General features: G+C 36.1%; 5 protein-coding genes across 6 annotated transcripts in view; 2 read left to right on the top strand and 3 right to left on the bottom strand.

Moving 5' to 3' along the window:
* Positions 1 to 1,281, top strand: part of LOC104763115 (peroxidase 2-like) — a 2,394-nt gene extending 1,113 nt beyond the window's left edge. The window contains exons 1-4 of one of the 2 annotated variants that reach the window (XM_010486538.2): positions 12 to 43; positions 119 to 304; positions 409 to 571; positions 671 to 1,281. In XM_010486538.2, coding sequence (XP_010484840.1) covers positions 17 to 43; positions 119 to 304; positions 409 to 571; positions 671 to 1,077 — 783 coding nt within the window. In that variant the 5' untranslated portion in view covers positions 12 to 16 and the 3' untranslated portion in view covers positions 1,078 to 1,281. Of the gene's footprint in view, positions 1 to 11; positions 44 to 118; positions 305 to 408; positions 572 to 670 lie in introns of those variants that run through there. The other variant, XM_010486534.1, reaches the window with a different exon arrangement.
* On the bottom strand, positions 2,297 to 3,606 carry LOC104763125 (peroxidase 2-like). The gene is made up of 4 exons (XM_010486543.2): positions 3,337 to 3,606; positions 3,071 to 3,256; positions 2,814 to 2,973; positions 2,297 to 2,718 (listed from the first exon to the last, which is right to left on the bottom strand). Exons 1-4 carry the CDS (start codon positions 3,550 to 3,552, stop codon positions 2,312 to 2,314), a joined length of 969 nt encoding a protein of 322 aa, XP_010484845.1. The 5' UTR covers positions 3,553 to 3,606; the 3' UTR covers positions 2,297 to 2,311.
* LOC104763131 (peroxidase 3-like) lies at positions 6,543 to 8,303 on the top strand. The gene is made up of 4 exons (XM_010486550.2): positions 6,543 to 6,827; positions 6,943 to 7,131; positions 7,219 to 7,381; positions 7,734 to 8,303. Exons 1-4 carry the CDS (start codon positions 6,615 to 6,617, stop codon positions 8,147 to 8,149), a joined length of 981 nt encoding a protein of 326 aa, XP_010484852.1. The 5' UTR covers positions 6,543 to 6,614; the 3' UTR covers positions 8,150 to 8,303.
* LOC104763141 (traB domain-containing protein-like) lies at positions 8,687 to 11,489 on the bottom strand. The gene is made up of 9 exons (XM_010486556.2): positions 10,981 to 11,489; positions 10,514 to 10,561; positions 10,356 to 10,415; positions 10,015 to 10,098; positions 9,831 to 9,935; positions 9,578 to 9,691; positions 9,361 to 9,461; positions 9,086 to 9,197; positions 8,687 to 9,002 (listed from the first exon to the last, which is right to left on the bottom strand). Exons 1-9 carry the CDS (start codon positions 11,365 to 11,367, stop codon positions 8,874 to 8,876), a joined length of 1,140 nt encoding a protein of 379 aa, XP_010484858.1. The 5' UTR covers positions 11,368 to 11,489; the 3' UTR covers positions 8,687 to 8,873.
* The window catches only part of LOC104763147, a 2,888-nt gene continuing 1,969 nt past the window's right edge, over positions 12,617 to 13,535 (bottom strand). The window contains exons 3-4 of the mRNA XM_019239461.1: positions 13,151 to 13,438; positions 12,617 to 12,936 (exon numbers count right to left, since the gene is read on the bottom strand). Coding sequence (XP_019095006.1) covers positions 12,817 to 12,936; positions 13,151 to 13,438 — 408 coding nt within the window. The 3' untranslated portion in view covers positions 12,617 to 12,816. The remainder of the gene's footprint in view (positions 12,937 to 13,150; positions 13,439 to 13,535) is intronic.

Here is a 13,535-nt window from a genome sequence, read left to right on the forward strand (position 1 = left end):
TGCCGCTCTTCTAAGGATGCATTTCCATGATTGTTTCGTCAGAGTAAGTTTGCTATTTTTGAGACTATAATGAAAATATATATGAAAAAGACGCTAACTCCTTTGATGGTTCGTGTAGGGATGTGATGGTTCCATTCTTCTGAAATCTCCAAACAATGATGCGGAAAGAAACGCTGTCCCCAACCTGTCCCTGAGAGGCTATGAAGTGGTCGATGCCGCTAAGTCAGCGCTCGAGAAGAAGTGTCCCGGTGTGGTTTCTTGCACTGATGTTCTCTCCTTAGTCGCCAGAGACGCCGTCGTAGTTGTACGTAACATTTCACAATGGACTAATTCTTCTCATTAATTCCCAAGTCAATGAAAATAGAGTACTAAAACTTCTTCTTCTTTTTTTTTTTTGGTTTTTTACAGATCAACGGACCATGGTGGCCTGTTCCATTGGGTAGGAGGGATGGTCGCATCTCAAGACTCGCTGATGCTAATAGTCTACCATCCCCTTTCGCCGGAATAGCTGCACTGAAGCAAAACTTCTTCGCCAAGGGCCTAAACACTAAAGACCTTGTCGTCCTTTCAGGTATATATTTCTAAAAACACCTTTTAAGTGCAAGTTATAAAGTTATCAACTTGATGTCACCAAGCAGAATAACAATAATACTAACGGTTTCTTGATCAGGGGGTCACACCATTGGAATCTCTAACTGCGGTCTCATCAACAGCCGTATCTACAACTTCACCGGCAGAGGCGATTTTGACCCGGCGATGAACCCAAGCTACGTCAGGACATTGAAGAAAAGGTGCAAGCCTACTGATTTCAGGAGCGCAGTGGAGATGGACCCCGGCAGTGTCAAGAAGTTTGACTCTCACTACTTCAACATTGTGGCTCAAAAGAAGGGTCTTTTCACATCTGACTCAACACTTCTCGATGACCCAGAGACCAAAAGCTACATCGAGACACAGGTTTCTACTGGTGGGTCTTCATTCGCCAAAGATTTCTCGGACTCGATGCTCAAACTCGGTTTCGTCGAGATCCTCACCGGGAATCAGGGTGAGATCAGGAGGAGATGCGCCTTCCCTAACTAAGTTTTGTCGATCAAAACAAAACTGATGTATTTCTTTGAATGATTTGATTCCAGCAGTTTTTTTAACAATATTTCTTTCTATTTGTATGTTTTTTTCTTTTTCTTCCAAGTCTGACTGTTTCAGACAGACAGAGTATTCCAGTTTCCTTTGTATGATCTGTTTTGAAGTCTAATAAAAGTTAAAGACTATTTCTTTGGCACTGAATCCACCATTAATTATTACTTGGTCTTCTTCATCCCTCGTCCACTTATATAATTCCTCTGTTAGGTTTCTCGACAAAGCAGAACATTGACGAGTAAAAGTTAGACGCACTCAAGCTACGAAAACCCTAGAATCTCTAATTTGGATTCCCCCAAATTGAAGAATCCAAAAAAAAAAAAAAAATGCTATTTCAATTACAGTAGAGTATAATCTTTGATCACAATTCACAACTTCGGTTCCCTAGAAGAACAATTAGCGGATCTGCTCGAGACGAACGGGTAAGTTTAACTAACGGATGAAACAAACGCAAGTTACACAAATAAATTAATTGATTATTATCGAGTAAGAAATAGATATGACCGTTATAACCGTACTAATTGGAGTTTCTTTTCTTACCGTTTTGATCAATTTAAAAAAAAAAATTGTTTTTGGAGTCCAATTAAATAAAATAAAAAGGTAACAATCTAACTTTCCTTTTTCTTTGGTTTAACTTGTGATTTCCATTTTATTTTTGGGGAACCTTTTTTATACTATATCCTTTCTTGAGAAATCATAATTCTTTTTCTTCTAAAACCATAACACAAAAACAACAAATCAGGGCAATTGGCACATGATGAATGAGTTCCCCGTTTGGGTAGCCTCTGTTTGACTCCCCCAATGTTGATGATGATGCTGAGAGGATCTGATTCGATGGCAAGTTCACTGATCTCGCCATACATGTGCAGAGATAAACCTCAACTATGTGTGTGTTTTCAATTGGACGAGTCACCCCACCCCACCTTTGAATTTTCTAGGTTATGTTACAACATATGTTTTGATATGATGTAATTTCCGTTTGGTTTTGGTTTGGATCGATTTAACTTACTACTCAATTGGAAACTCAAAGTGAATCAAACTTTTTTTCCATAACAATTACTCGATAGATTACAAAATATTCATGGAAGAAACAGAGCACAACACCAAAACTCAAACAAGAAACTTTCCACAATAAGCATAAACCGTTTAGACTCACTCAACCGTCGATCGATCGAGATTAGTTAACGAAAGCACACTTCCTCCTGATCTCACCCTTTCTCCCGGTAAGAATTTCGACAAAACCAAGTTTGAACATCGAGTCGGAGAAATCTCTGTTGAAAGAAATCCCATTAGTTAAGGCCTGAATCTGAACGTAATGTCTGGTGTCAAAGTCATCGAGAAGCGTAGAGTCAGATGTGAAGAGCCCTTTCCTCTGAGCCACGACGTTAAAGTAGTGAGAGTCAAATCTTTTGACACTGCCTGGGTCCATGTCCACTGTGGATCTGAAATCAGTGGGCTTGCACCTTTTCTTCAATGCCCTGACGTAGCTTGGGTTCATCGCCGGGTCAAAATCGCCTCTGCCGGTGAAGTTGTAGATACGTGCGTTGACGAGAGCGCAAGTAGAGATTCCTATGGTGTGAGCCCCTATTCAACAGAAACCATAGTTTTATTCAGCTTTGAAACTTTCAAGTTCATAGTAGCTTTAAGGATTGCACATAAGGTTTTTAGTAGAAGCATACCCGAGAGAACGACTAGGTCTTTAGCGTTAAGACCCTTGTCGGCAAAGTTCTGCTTCAACGTGGTTATGTTGGCGAAAGGCGATGGTAAATTGACCTCGGAAATGCTCGAGATGCGTCCATCCCTGCGGCCCAATGGAACCGGCCACCATGGTCCCCTGATCTGTTTAAAGGCAACAATAAGAAGTTAATTATATAGATATATAGAAGTACTTTTGAGTTTTAGAATGAAAAACATCAGTCCAATGCGAGAATGTTACCACTAATACGGCATCTCTGGCGACCAAGGCAAGAACATCAGCGCAAGAAACAACACCTGGACACCTCCTCTCGAGCGCTGCCTTGGCAGCATCAACCACTTCATAGCCTCTCAGGGACAGGTTGGGAACAGCGTTTCTTTCCGCATCATTGTTTGGAGATTTCAGAAGAATGGAACCATCACATCCCTACATGAATCGTAACAAAGAGTTAGGACTAGTTTTATGTATCTATTGTTTACAGTCTCGAAGAAGTGAAACAAGCTTACTCTGACGAAACAGTCATGAAAATACATCCTTAGAAGCGCAGCGGCGAGGCTTGGTTTGCGAGAAACATATTGTTGTGTGACACGACGGACAATGCGTTCTGTGTCAGGACACCTATACCGGTAGTAGTCGAGGTTAAGACTATACCTTGGAATGGCAACAGAATTTCCAAGGACGCTAAGAAGAACCACAAGGGCGAGAAGGGTTTTGGTCGCCATAACTGTCTCTCTCCTGTCTTAGCTCGTTTGCTTTGTTGAGTGTTAGCCAAGAAAGGTGAGAACGAGCTTGGCGATGAAGGTGAAGAAGGCAATATCAGTCCTTTTTATAGATCGTTCAGTCGAGAGACGTTGAAAATGTTCATAGAGAAATGTCAAATGAGATTAAAGAAACCCACTTTGCAGTAGTACTCCTCTGTTTCTTAATTAGGTTTTAAAAACAGAGGACATTGCAGGGCCTCCACGATCTTTCTGATTATTGGAGTTGGTTAAATATTAAAACTCCCTTGAGATAGCTATTGAGTATTGACTATGAGAAGCTTGTTTGCACAACACAACCTGTAATCGACTAGGGAAAGAAAGCTCTCTTTTTACTTGTTGTACAAATAATAATAAAAAAAACTTAAGAGAGTAGTATTTTACTCAAAAGTCAAAACAACTGTCTTATTTTAAAATTTTTGATTAGTATTTTACCAAATCCGAGGTATTCATTATCATCAACTCTAGTACAGTAGTATAAAACAATTTGTTGGGTCATGTGTGGAACACACGTCCGTCTTTTTGGTCTGCCGTCTGCATTATCTTTTTTTTTCTTATGTTCTTTCTACATCATTTGTATCTTCATCGTCTTTAGAGCTAATAGTTAGGTGAATAGAACAGCGAACATGAAATGCAAATATAAGCACATTAACGCTAAGTGCAAACGCAAAAAGATAGCTGCACTTTAAGTTTACTCAACCAAACTGAAAACATGAAATACGAATATATATATATATATATATATATGTATATATATATTCTTCTTCGAGTTACATGGTTCAAACGGCAACTTTTAAAACAACATTAGGAATTTCTGTTTCGAAAGTTCCAACTTGCTAATTAGAATCTTAAGTAATTTCTATGGGCAAGCTTGAATATGTTATTTAACGTCGTGTGTGAATCCAGGCCTGTGTGAATCACACGTTATGGAAGAGCGCATTATTACTTATCGCTTCATAAAATGACGAACTCGTCCCAAAAACCTTAAAAAGAATCGTATAAGAGTTGTAGTAATCTATACGTGTAGTACTAGGCAGGACCGGGCCCAACCCGAACAAAAGTCCTCTAGTTCGAGCTTGTTTGGGCCGGTTCGATTTGTCCCCACTTATATAATAACAATAATTACAGTGGAAGTCCTTTTTTCAGTATTTTTCTGAAACAAAATTTTAAAGTTCAAGTCTTTTAGCATACATATCCAAGTTAATTCAGTCACAAAAGAAAAGTCCGATTTTTTAAAAATCTAGATATATAGAATAGATAAACTTCACATGTGTTTCTTCTAGTATAATTTACATGTGTCAGTTTATCAGAAGATGTCAACGTTCGAGTTTCGACCGACTTCAAAAATATATAATTTGCGTGGTAATCTGACGAAACTCCTTGAGCAGTTGAAACTTTTATTTTATGCCTTCGTCGGTCTATTTATAATTCAATTCTATAGAGCAGTTATGTGAAAATTCTTTTTTGTTCTCCCCTTCTCCTCATAATACAAACTTTTCAAATGTCGCACGTTACAAACAAAGATTAGACACAAGAGATATAAGAAACAACAATTTACGACAAAATACATAATTCTAAATAAAACTATCCGTTGTAATATTTTTATACTAACAGATATATGTTCTACGCGTTGGGATTCTTTTGTGTCGTCGGTATCTCTACCAAATCCCTTAATTAATCTTATATTCGTACTTCTATACCTTAATGAACTATAAAACTAAAGACAACGATATATATCTTGGAATACTTTCTTGCCCGTTAGTACCTGTTCGTTTGCGGTTCTACTAGTTTTATTATTAGGGATTAGGTCGGGTCCTGTAATTTTAGAATAAAGAAGAATGATCAGTAATATCACAAAAGTACAAAAGTACTAGTTTTTTCTGTACTGAAAACTTGCTTTATATCTCGAGGCGATTGCTCAACTACAACTATAATTATGTCGCTTCATCCAAAATTATAGAATAATCAAGATTTCACGAATTCTAGTACTCTTGACAAAAGAAACCAATTAGTCATATTCTTATCAATAATCTAAAATTAAAAGGTCCTATAGTCTCAATTATGTATAATTTTTGCTTTTGTTATTGATTATGACATCATAACGCTCAATATACAATTGTAGTTAAGTTTAGTTTTCTAGTGTAACTCACTGTTCGATAGACTTTTTGTTGTTGGTGATTAACTGATTATGACATCATAACGCCCAAGTTCACTACAGTCAAAAATAAGTTTACTAGACGTTCTATATGTTACCAACTTAATTACCATAGCTTGATTTAAGGACCAAACATTCACCCTTTTTAACATAATATCTAATATACTTTATTATCACAGTTGACAAAATAAATACGTATTTTATCATTAATAATTTAATAAAATAGATAGCTAGACGATTTGAGAATTGGGTTTTTATAACATAGTTACTGAAATATATTATTTGATACAATGAACGAATATAGAAGAACAATACATCCCTTTTTCCCCCAAGATTGGCGAGAGTATTGATCATATGCCCAAATCTTCAGCAACTTAAAAAAAAAAACAAAATCACATTGGCTACCTTCTTGTTTATAAAAAAAATCCATAAAAGATCTAACATCCAAGGTTTCAAGTAATGGGAGAAAAAAATATAAGTGGAAAGACGTAAACTTTAATCATTAAAAATAAGAAAATCTTCCAACTTTATATCTCATTGAAGCTAAACATAAAACATGATATCAATTATTCATGACATTAGTAAGAGTACTATAAAACCATTTTTGTAATTAATAATGTAATTTTCAAACTTTGGTAATTCCGAGTGGCGCAGATTGTGAGTCAGAGAAATATCAAAAACAAAATAAAAATACACTCATAAGAGAGCACATGTTGGTTAGCTTAAATGGACCCACCTACACAACCAAACCTGCAAAACCTTCTATATAAAGCTCTTTTGACGTCTCCAATACATCCATCACACACAACACAACACATAATCCTCCCAAAAAGACATTTGTGTCTTGAAAAAAAAACACACAAATTTAAAGATGAATTTCTTGAGAGCTATTACTCTCTCACTGTCTCTCTTTCTTGTGGGAATGGTTGGAACGATCCAAGCTCAATTGCAGATGAACTTCTATGCCAATACTTGTCCTAACGCTGAAAAGATTGTTCAAGATTTTGTTTCAAACCACATTTCTAATGCTCCTTCTCTTGCTGCTGCTCTCATTAGGATGCATTTCCATGACTGTTTTGTCCGAGTATACTCTTCTTTTCTCTCATTTTTTTTTCTCTTTATATATTGTACATGGAACATTCTGAATAGCTACAGAATTAATAATTAGATGGAGATATCTACACATGTAATTATTGTAGGGATGTGACGGATCAGTGCTTATAAACTCGACGTCAGGAAACGCAGAGAGAGACGCAACTCCTAACCTAACGGTTCGAGGATTTGGCTTCATCGAGGCCATCAAAGCTGTGCTTGAAGCTCAGTGCCCTGGAATTGTCTCTTGCGCTGATATCATCGCTCTAGCATCTCGTGACGCTATCGTTTTCACGGTAAGCATCATATTCACATAAGGTGATCACAAATAACAAAACGTAGTATGCCTCAATATCATATATTTGACCTTTGGTATTTTGTAGGGAGGACCTAATTGGAGTGTACCGACCGGACGAAGGGATGGGAGGATATCAAATTCATCGGAGGCATTAGCTAACATTCCTCCTCCGACCAGTAATTTCACCAATCTTCAAACACTCTTTGCTAATCAAGGACTTGATCTTAAGGACCTTGTCTTACTCTCCGGTAAATTCTTCAACCCGTACGTACCACACAATACTGCTAATTAAGAGTTAAATTAATTATGGAGTGTGTTAAAAAAAATATATGAGTGTTAAGATTGTTTCAAAACATATGTAAAGTAAATCAAAATTATGAGTTCTCTTGTGTTTGCGTATGCATTTACAATCTACAAAGAAAAAATAATTTAATATAACTTTTTCACATTATCCAAAAAAAGTAAAATGGTTTTCAACTTAAGAAAAGATTTTTTTTCTATAAAGAACAATATTTTATAATGTTACAACGCTAGTAAAACAGTTTAAACCTATGGTTCCAACTTCCAAGATTGTTTAAAGAAATTATCTAATAATAACAGGGGCTCACACTATTGGTGTATCTCACTGCTCGTCTTTCTCAAACCGTCTATACAACTTTACGGGTCGTGGAGACCAAGATCCAGCCTTAGACAGCGAGTATGCAGCCAATCTCAAGTCTAGGAAATGTCTTAGCCTCAACGATAACAAGACCATCGTTGAGATGGATCCAGGGAGCCGCAAAACATTTGATCTAAGTTATTACCAGCTCGTCCTCAAGCGTAGAGGTCTGTTTCAGTCAGACTCTGCTCTCACCACTAACCCCACGACACTCTCAAACATAAACCGGATCTTGACGGGTTCAGTGGAAAGTTTCTTCTCTGAGTTTGCGAAGTCGATGGAGAAAATGGGTCGGATCAATGTCAAGACGGGATCAGCCGGAGTGATTAGGAGGCAATGTTCCGTTGCAAATAGTTGAGGGGTGAAAATGTAAAAGATCTTGGAGTTTGGGTATAGTTGTAACTTGTGAGAATAATAAGGATGATGATTGTGATGTGACCTTTTGGGATTTTTGTGTGTTTGGATTTTTGTTATAGACTTCGTCAATAAATATATTAGTGTTTTTCTACGCATTTGGTTTGTCTTGTACGAATCATGACATTTTATAATTGAGTTGGTTTCTGTACCTTGTTGATAGAGTTATCTGCAAAACGAGAGGATCCCAAAACTTTAACAAATTACGTACTAAAGGGAATATATTTTTTTTCAATTATAAAGTTACGAAAGATAAGAAACTATTGTTAAGAAGGTTAAGAACATTGATGTGTTGATTGATTAAATGTGTTTAGCGGCTGCTTTGACTTTTGACCAAATAATTACATATCTACCCATTGTATCTTTTCTTTTTGACAATTCCATGTACTAACACTCTAATCAAAATGTCTTATCTATATTTTTCAGTTAAAAATTTTGGTTTACAGTTTTAGTTAGTTTGTTAAATATGATAAAACCCAAGTAAAACAAAAAAAAAAACTTCAATTGATACAAGAAATACCGAAAGTCGAAAGACCCAAAAGAAAGAAAGCTCTATTATTTTCATCAATCAAAGGTACAAAAGTAAAAGTTATTTTTGAGTTTGTATCATTCCTTCGTATGGCTCTGAGGAGAATGAAGAGAAAACTCTGCACCAATCACAATCTTCTTCACCTTCTTCTTGCAAGAAGTATACCCGAAACTATAGCTGTCCCTGCAACTGCCATTGCCACTGATGATATTATCCTCTTTACCGTAAACACTGACTTGTCGCTTGGTATCTCCATTAGATCATTCATCTGCAGTTTCAATGAAACGAAAATAAAGCACAATCCAAAACAAAATTAAGCTCCTTCATTCAGAGGTTGAAACGACATCAAACCGTTATAGGTTGCTTCCAATTCTTCTTGATTCCATTAATATGCCCTTTCCCGATTACTGCCACAACCGAACTATGCTCACTTGCAACTCTCAGCAAAGAGGATGCCATGTACCTGCAAATTTCTTATATCAGGAGATAGTTGGATGCGAAACCCGATGGAAGATCGTTAAATCTTCTCTATTTTGGCTATGACCAGCATTTCTAATTTAGTTTCCAGATACGCCAAGCTTTACAAATCTGATAAACTACATAGAGCGGGAATAGAGAATGCTAACTGGTCTCGCTCATGCACTATTGTATCCATGAGAGTTGGAAATTCCTTGCTCATTTCTTGAATAACCAAAGTCAACATATCCACATCGTCCATATCTTTCAGCTGAAACCAATGCAATTTACCATCGACCGATATTCAGAATCAATATAGTCTCGTTACAACAAACCACATTCATTTACATGTGCAGAGTAGGGAACAAAGAATACACTAAGACTTACCATTTTCTCGAGTTCCTCAGCGCTGGGCAAGAAGACAGCTTGAAACAGTATGGAGTATAAAAACTTTACCTTGTGCCACAGAGGCATTTTGGCCCATGTTCTTTTCAGCGTAATCTGCTTCGACAAACACAAAACCAAATGAATATACTGAAACAATGCTGTTGAAAAATAGACGCCCATGAATGCGACTCCATGTTATAAGATGCATAACAGTGCTAAAAGAACGTTTTAAAACAAGGGACAAACATATCACCTGTACAGGACGATCACCAAGTATCACCTTGCCGCCGTATTTAATTGCTTCTTCATACGCCACACGAAACTCAGCACCAGGGAAAACCTCAAGATGACTGGCGATCTAACAGAAGGAAAGGGTGTAAATTTATGGTTCAGAACATTTAGCTTTCATCAAAAATTTCATGATTAAGGAAACATGCCTTTGCAAGAAACCATCCATAAAGTATTCCGAATGTGTTCTGTTTTTGCTTCCAACTTTCTATCATGTCCGACATGGTTGGAATCTAGAAAAGCAAAACATAGTACCATTTCAGACTAAGCAGAAGGGTTAGAATCACGTATAAATAATTGGATCTGTAATGAATCAGCAACAAAGCATAGCATATAGAGCAAGTGAAGTACATGCATCATAGAAATTTCATTTAAGAAATAAGCAGCCTCTGTTTTGTGATTAGTAAAACATTTTTGACAACATTAATCATTATAGTTATAAACCAAATAGGAAGGAAGAAGCAGAAATCACAGATTGTGAAAAGCAAACCTTCAAAGTCTGAGGTTTGAGAACAGACAATCGGCTTGAACACAACTCTACGAAAACAACCTGTAATATCAACAAACATGCTTTAGACCTCTCAGCATAGACATAATAAAAAATATCAAACTTCAGTCCTCGATGAGCATTCAAAAGAGAAGAAGAACCTCTGGTTTCAAGAAGCTGATGATTGCTTCAACTTCAAGACAGGATTGCTGCAAGCCAAAAAAGATTTACTTGAATTATTCCATGAGGAATGACTAAATCATCATAGTCTAATCTGACACAAAGAGTTAAGCATTTTAATGTGTTCTGACTAATACAATCAAACAAAACCCAATTTTGCTGAATTTAGCAATATTTTTCCAGAAGCTACTAAATTTAAACCTTAACTCCATTTTGGGGAATTGTTCTGATACAACCAAAAACACAGGTCCCAGCCTTAGCTCCCCCTAATAGAAATAAATGTTTGATAGATCTTCTTGAAATTGTTCACATGCAATTAATAATTCAGATTTCCTCCAAATCAAGCAATCTCAGAATCATTCCAGTAGTTACCAAATCCTAGTTCAATTTCCAATACAGCTCTTTCGCAGATTTAGAAATAAAACGAGAATTCGAACGAGGAGGATACCTTTGAAACATGAGCAGTACCAACCAAGTAGACATCGCAAGATCCACCTTCCGCTGTGGACTCGCACGTCAGAATCACAACGCTTTTGGCCAATTCATCAGGCAGCTCAGCTTTAACCGTCTCAGATGAAGACTCGCCGGCATCACCGCCGTCGATTCCATCTCCATCGCCGCCGCTAACAACAGAATCAGAGTCTTTAAACTCCTCCTCCTCACGGTGTCGAGCCGCTTCGTCGTCGAGCAGTTCATCCTTGTCCACATTAACTATGCTGTCGCTTAAGGAGATATCGCCGGTAGGTCTAGGGTCGTCGATGTGAACGAAGTCCTCGCCAGAGTGAACCTCCGTCTCCGAAGAAGGCGATTGCGTCGTCGTCGGCTCTATCGTCATCGGCGATGGCAAGATTTAGTAATTCTGAGAAGTCTCTGGAGGACTGATTGAGAGATCACGCAAATATGAATGGAGACAGAAGAAAGAGTTCAAATAAAAAAAAAAAAATAATAATAATAATAATAATAATAACTATCTAAGAAAGAAGGCAAGGTATCATATCATCACGGTGGGGAAAGTCGTCTAATTACTTTAATTAAATTTTATAAGTATCACAAATCATTTTAATTTCCAATCATGCTTAAACCGGATTTGTATTTTGGTCCGCGTCAATCCGGTCGCATTATATTTTTTTGTTTTTCCTATGTTAAAAAAAACTTCAAATCTTCTTAAGAAAAAGAAAAAACAAAAGAAACAGCTGTGTAAAAGTGAGAGACTAATTAAAAAAAGAGAAATCTAATTGGATACTTAGTTTGTAATAGAAGTAACAAATATCATTCTCCAACTTTATACTCCCTCCGTTTCTAAATATAAGATGTTTTAGTGAAAACACGCATATTAAAAAATAGTTATTTTTAAAAAATTTAACCAATGATAAACAAGTCTGCATAATATATAATATAAATTTAATCTAAAAATTGCATAAAAAGTTGAAAAATCCTATATTATGAAATAAATCTAGAGGAATTATAAGGTAGATACTAGGTAGCCTAATTAATAACATTAATTTCATTTTCATCAGTTTCACTGTTTCAACCTATAATTTTAATCAATTTCTTCGGTTGACTGTAAAACCTTTGTCACAATGTAATCTCATTTTATTGTCGGTGTAATTTGGTTTGGACTTTGGACTTAGATATCTATCTAGTTTTCAGGGATCCAGATTCGGCCGGGTTCCACGCAATTACCCGGTTTATAATTGGGACGTGTACCACTCAATTACCCGGTTTATTATAAGAAAATTAACTCACCAAAATTATAATTGCATGTTGTAACCTAGTATAACAATTTTCATGAGAGAAATTAAAAAGAAAACATATGTTAGTTAGTTTGTTAGTTGTTGAGTGACTGAGTCATCCTTAAAAAGAATACTCTGGAATTTGTTATTTTGTCCAATATTACAGTTCCGATGTGTTTCAATGATTCTTCTCCTACCATTCAAATATCTTTTCTACCAGTCAAAACACCTATATAAGATTTTTAATTTTTAACAATTTCATATCTTACAAACATATATATAATCATTTTTTTTTGCTTGCATATTAATATGATCATATATATGAATATATATATATATATATATTCCAGAAATTTTTACGACCGGTGAATATATCAAAAATGTGTAACTACAAATTAAAGCCCTCAAAAGCTGAAAGGCAACCAGCCACTTAACAACATATATTAATTTTGAGTACTATGAGTAGTATATGAACTAAAACTAATTTGTTGGTTGGGATGGTAATACCGAAAAAAGTATAGTGTATATATATAGTTACGGTGAAATTATAGCTAGGGATGCATATAGATGAGCTCATCCTCTTTGCACTCTCGTAGTCCAATTTCCATTACTTTGCCACCAGTGGAAGAAGTAGGTAAAATTTCACAACACTGCCTTCTGGGAGCCTTCAACTACCACATCCAAAAAATACTTTAGTTCAGATTAACAAACTTATATCAAAGTAAGGAAGTAGTAGTAAAAAAAAACTAAATGAAATACTACATATTTATGGTGCTATTTTAAAAAAGTCGCTACGTAATTCTAAATATAATCAAATTTCACCATCAAACTATTTGTACTTTTTCCCTCAAAGAAAAGAAGAAGAAAAAAGATGGAATGAATTACTTGTCTGATATCGAGATCGAGTCTTTTTGAAAACACTCTAATCTCTTGGATTTTGCGAGGCGACGTAATGGGATCGTAGGTGCAATTCTCATAAGCTTGCGTGTAAACACTTTCAATGGTTCCATTATGGCGACTAGAAGAAACATGTTGCATGTAGAAAGTGACAGGTCTTTGGCAAGGATCAGGATGAATCTCTCTTGTGTTGAATGTGTATCCGGATTGTCCCCACGGCCGGAACGTCTCTTGTGTCCGCAAAGCATTCGGTAATAACAAATGCCTACTATCAATCTAACATTCAAAACAAAAATAATAGTAATTAATTTGATTTAATAATTATAACATTAGGTTACCGGAGTCATGAAAATTCACACAACTTAATTCTCAA

The sequence above is a fragment of the Camelina sativa genome, chromosome 3 (genome assembly GCF_000633955.1).
Source record: "Camelina sativa cultivar DH55 chromosome 3, Cs, whole genome shotgun sequence".
Lineage (NCBI taxonomy): Eukaryota > Viridiplantae > Streptophyta > Magnoliopsida > Brassicales > Brassicaceae > Camelina > Camelina sativa.

Excerpts from the sequence above, each read along its gene's own strand:
- LOC104763125 (XM_010486543.2), bottom strand. The coding sequence starts at position 3,552 with ATGGCGACCAAAACCCTTCTCGCCCTTGTGGTTCTTCTTAGCGTCCTT. Across the intron at positions 2,974-3,070 it reads CCAGAGATGCCGTATTAGTG|ATCAGGGGACCATGGTGGCC; the intron begins GTAACATTCTCG and ends GCCTTTAAACAG. Across the intron at positions 2,719-2,813 it reads AGACCTAGTCGTTCTCTCGG|GGGCTCACACCATAGGAATC; the intron begins GTATGCTTCTAC and ends TCTGTTGAATAG.
- LOC104763131 (XM_010486550.2), top strand. The coding sequence starts at position 6,615 with ATGAATTTCTTGAGAGCTATTACTCTCTCACTGTCTCTCTTTCTTGTG. Across the intron at positions 6,828-6,942 it reads TCCATGACTGTTTTGTCCGA|GGATGTGACGGATCAGTGCT; the intron begins GTATACTCTTCT and ends TAATTATTGTAG. Across the intron at positions 7,382-7,733 it reads GGACCTTGTCTTACTCTCCG|GGGCTCACACTATTGGTGTA; the intron begins GTAAATTCTTCA and ends TAATAATAACAG.
- LOC104763141 (XM_010486556.2), bottom strand. The coding sequence starts at position 11,367 with ATGACGATAGAGCCGACGACGACGCAATCGCCTTCTTCGGAGACGGAG. Across the intron at positions 9,692-9,830 it reads TTGGTGATCGTCCTGTACAG|ATTACGCTGAAAAGAACATG; the intron begins GTGATATGTTTG and ends TTGTCGAAGCAG. Across the intron at positions 9,198-9,360 it reads ATAGTGCATGAGCGAGACCA|GTACATGGCATCCTCTTTGC; the intron begins GTTAGCATTCTC and ends AGAAATTTGCAG.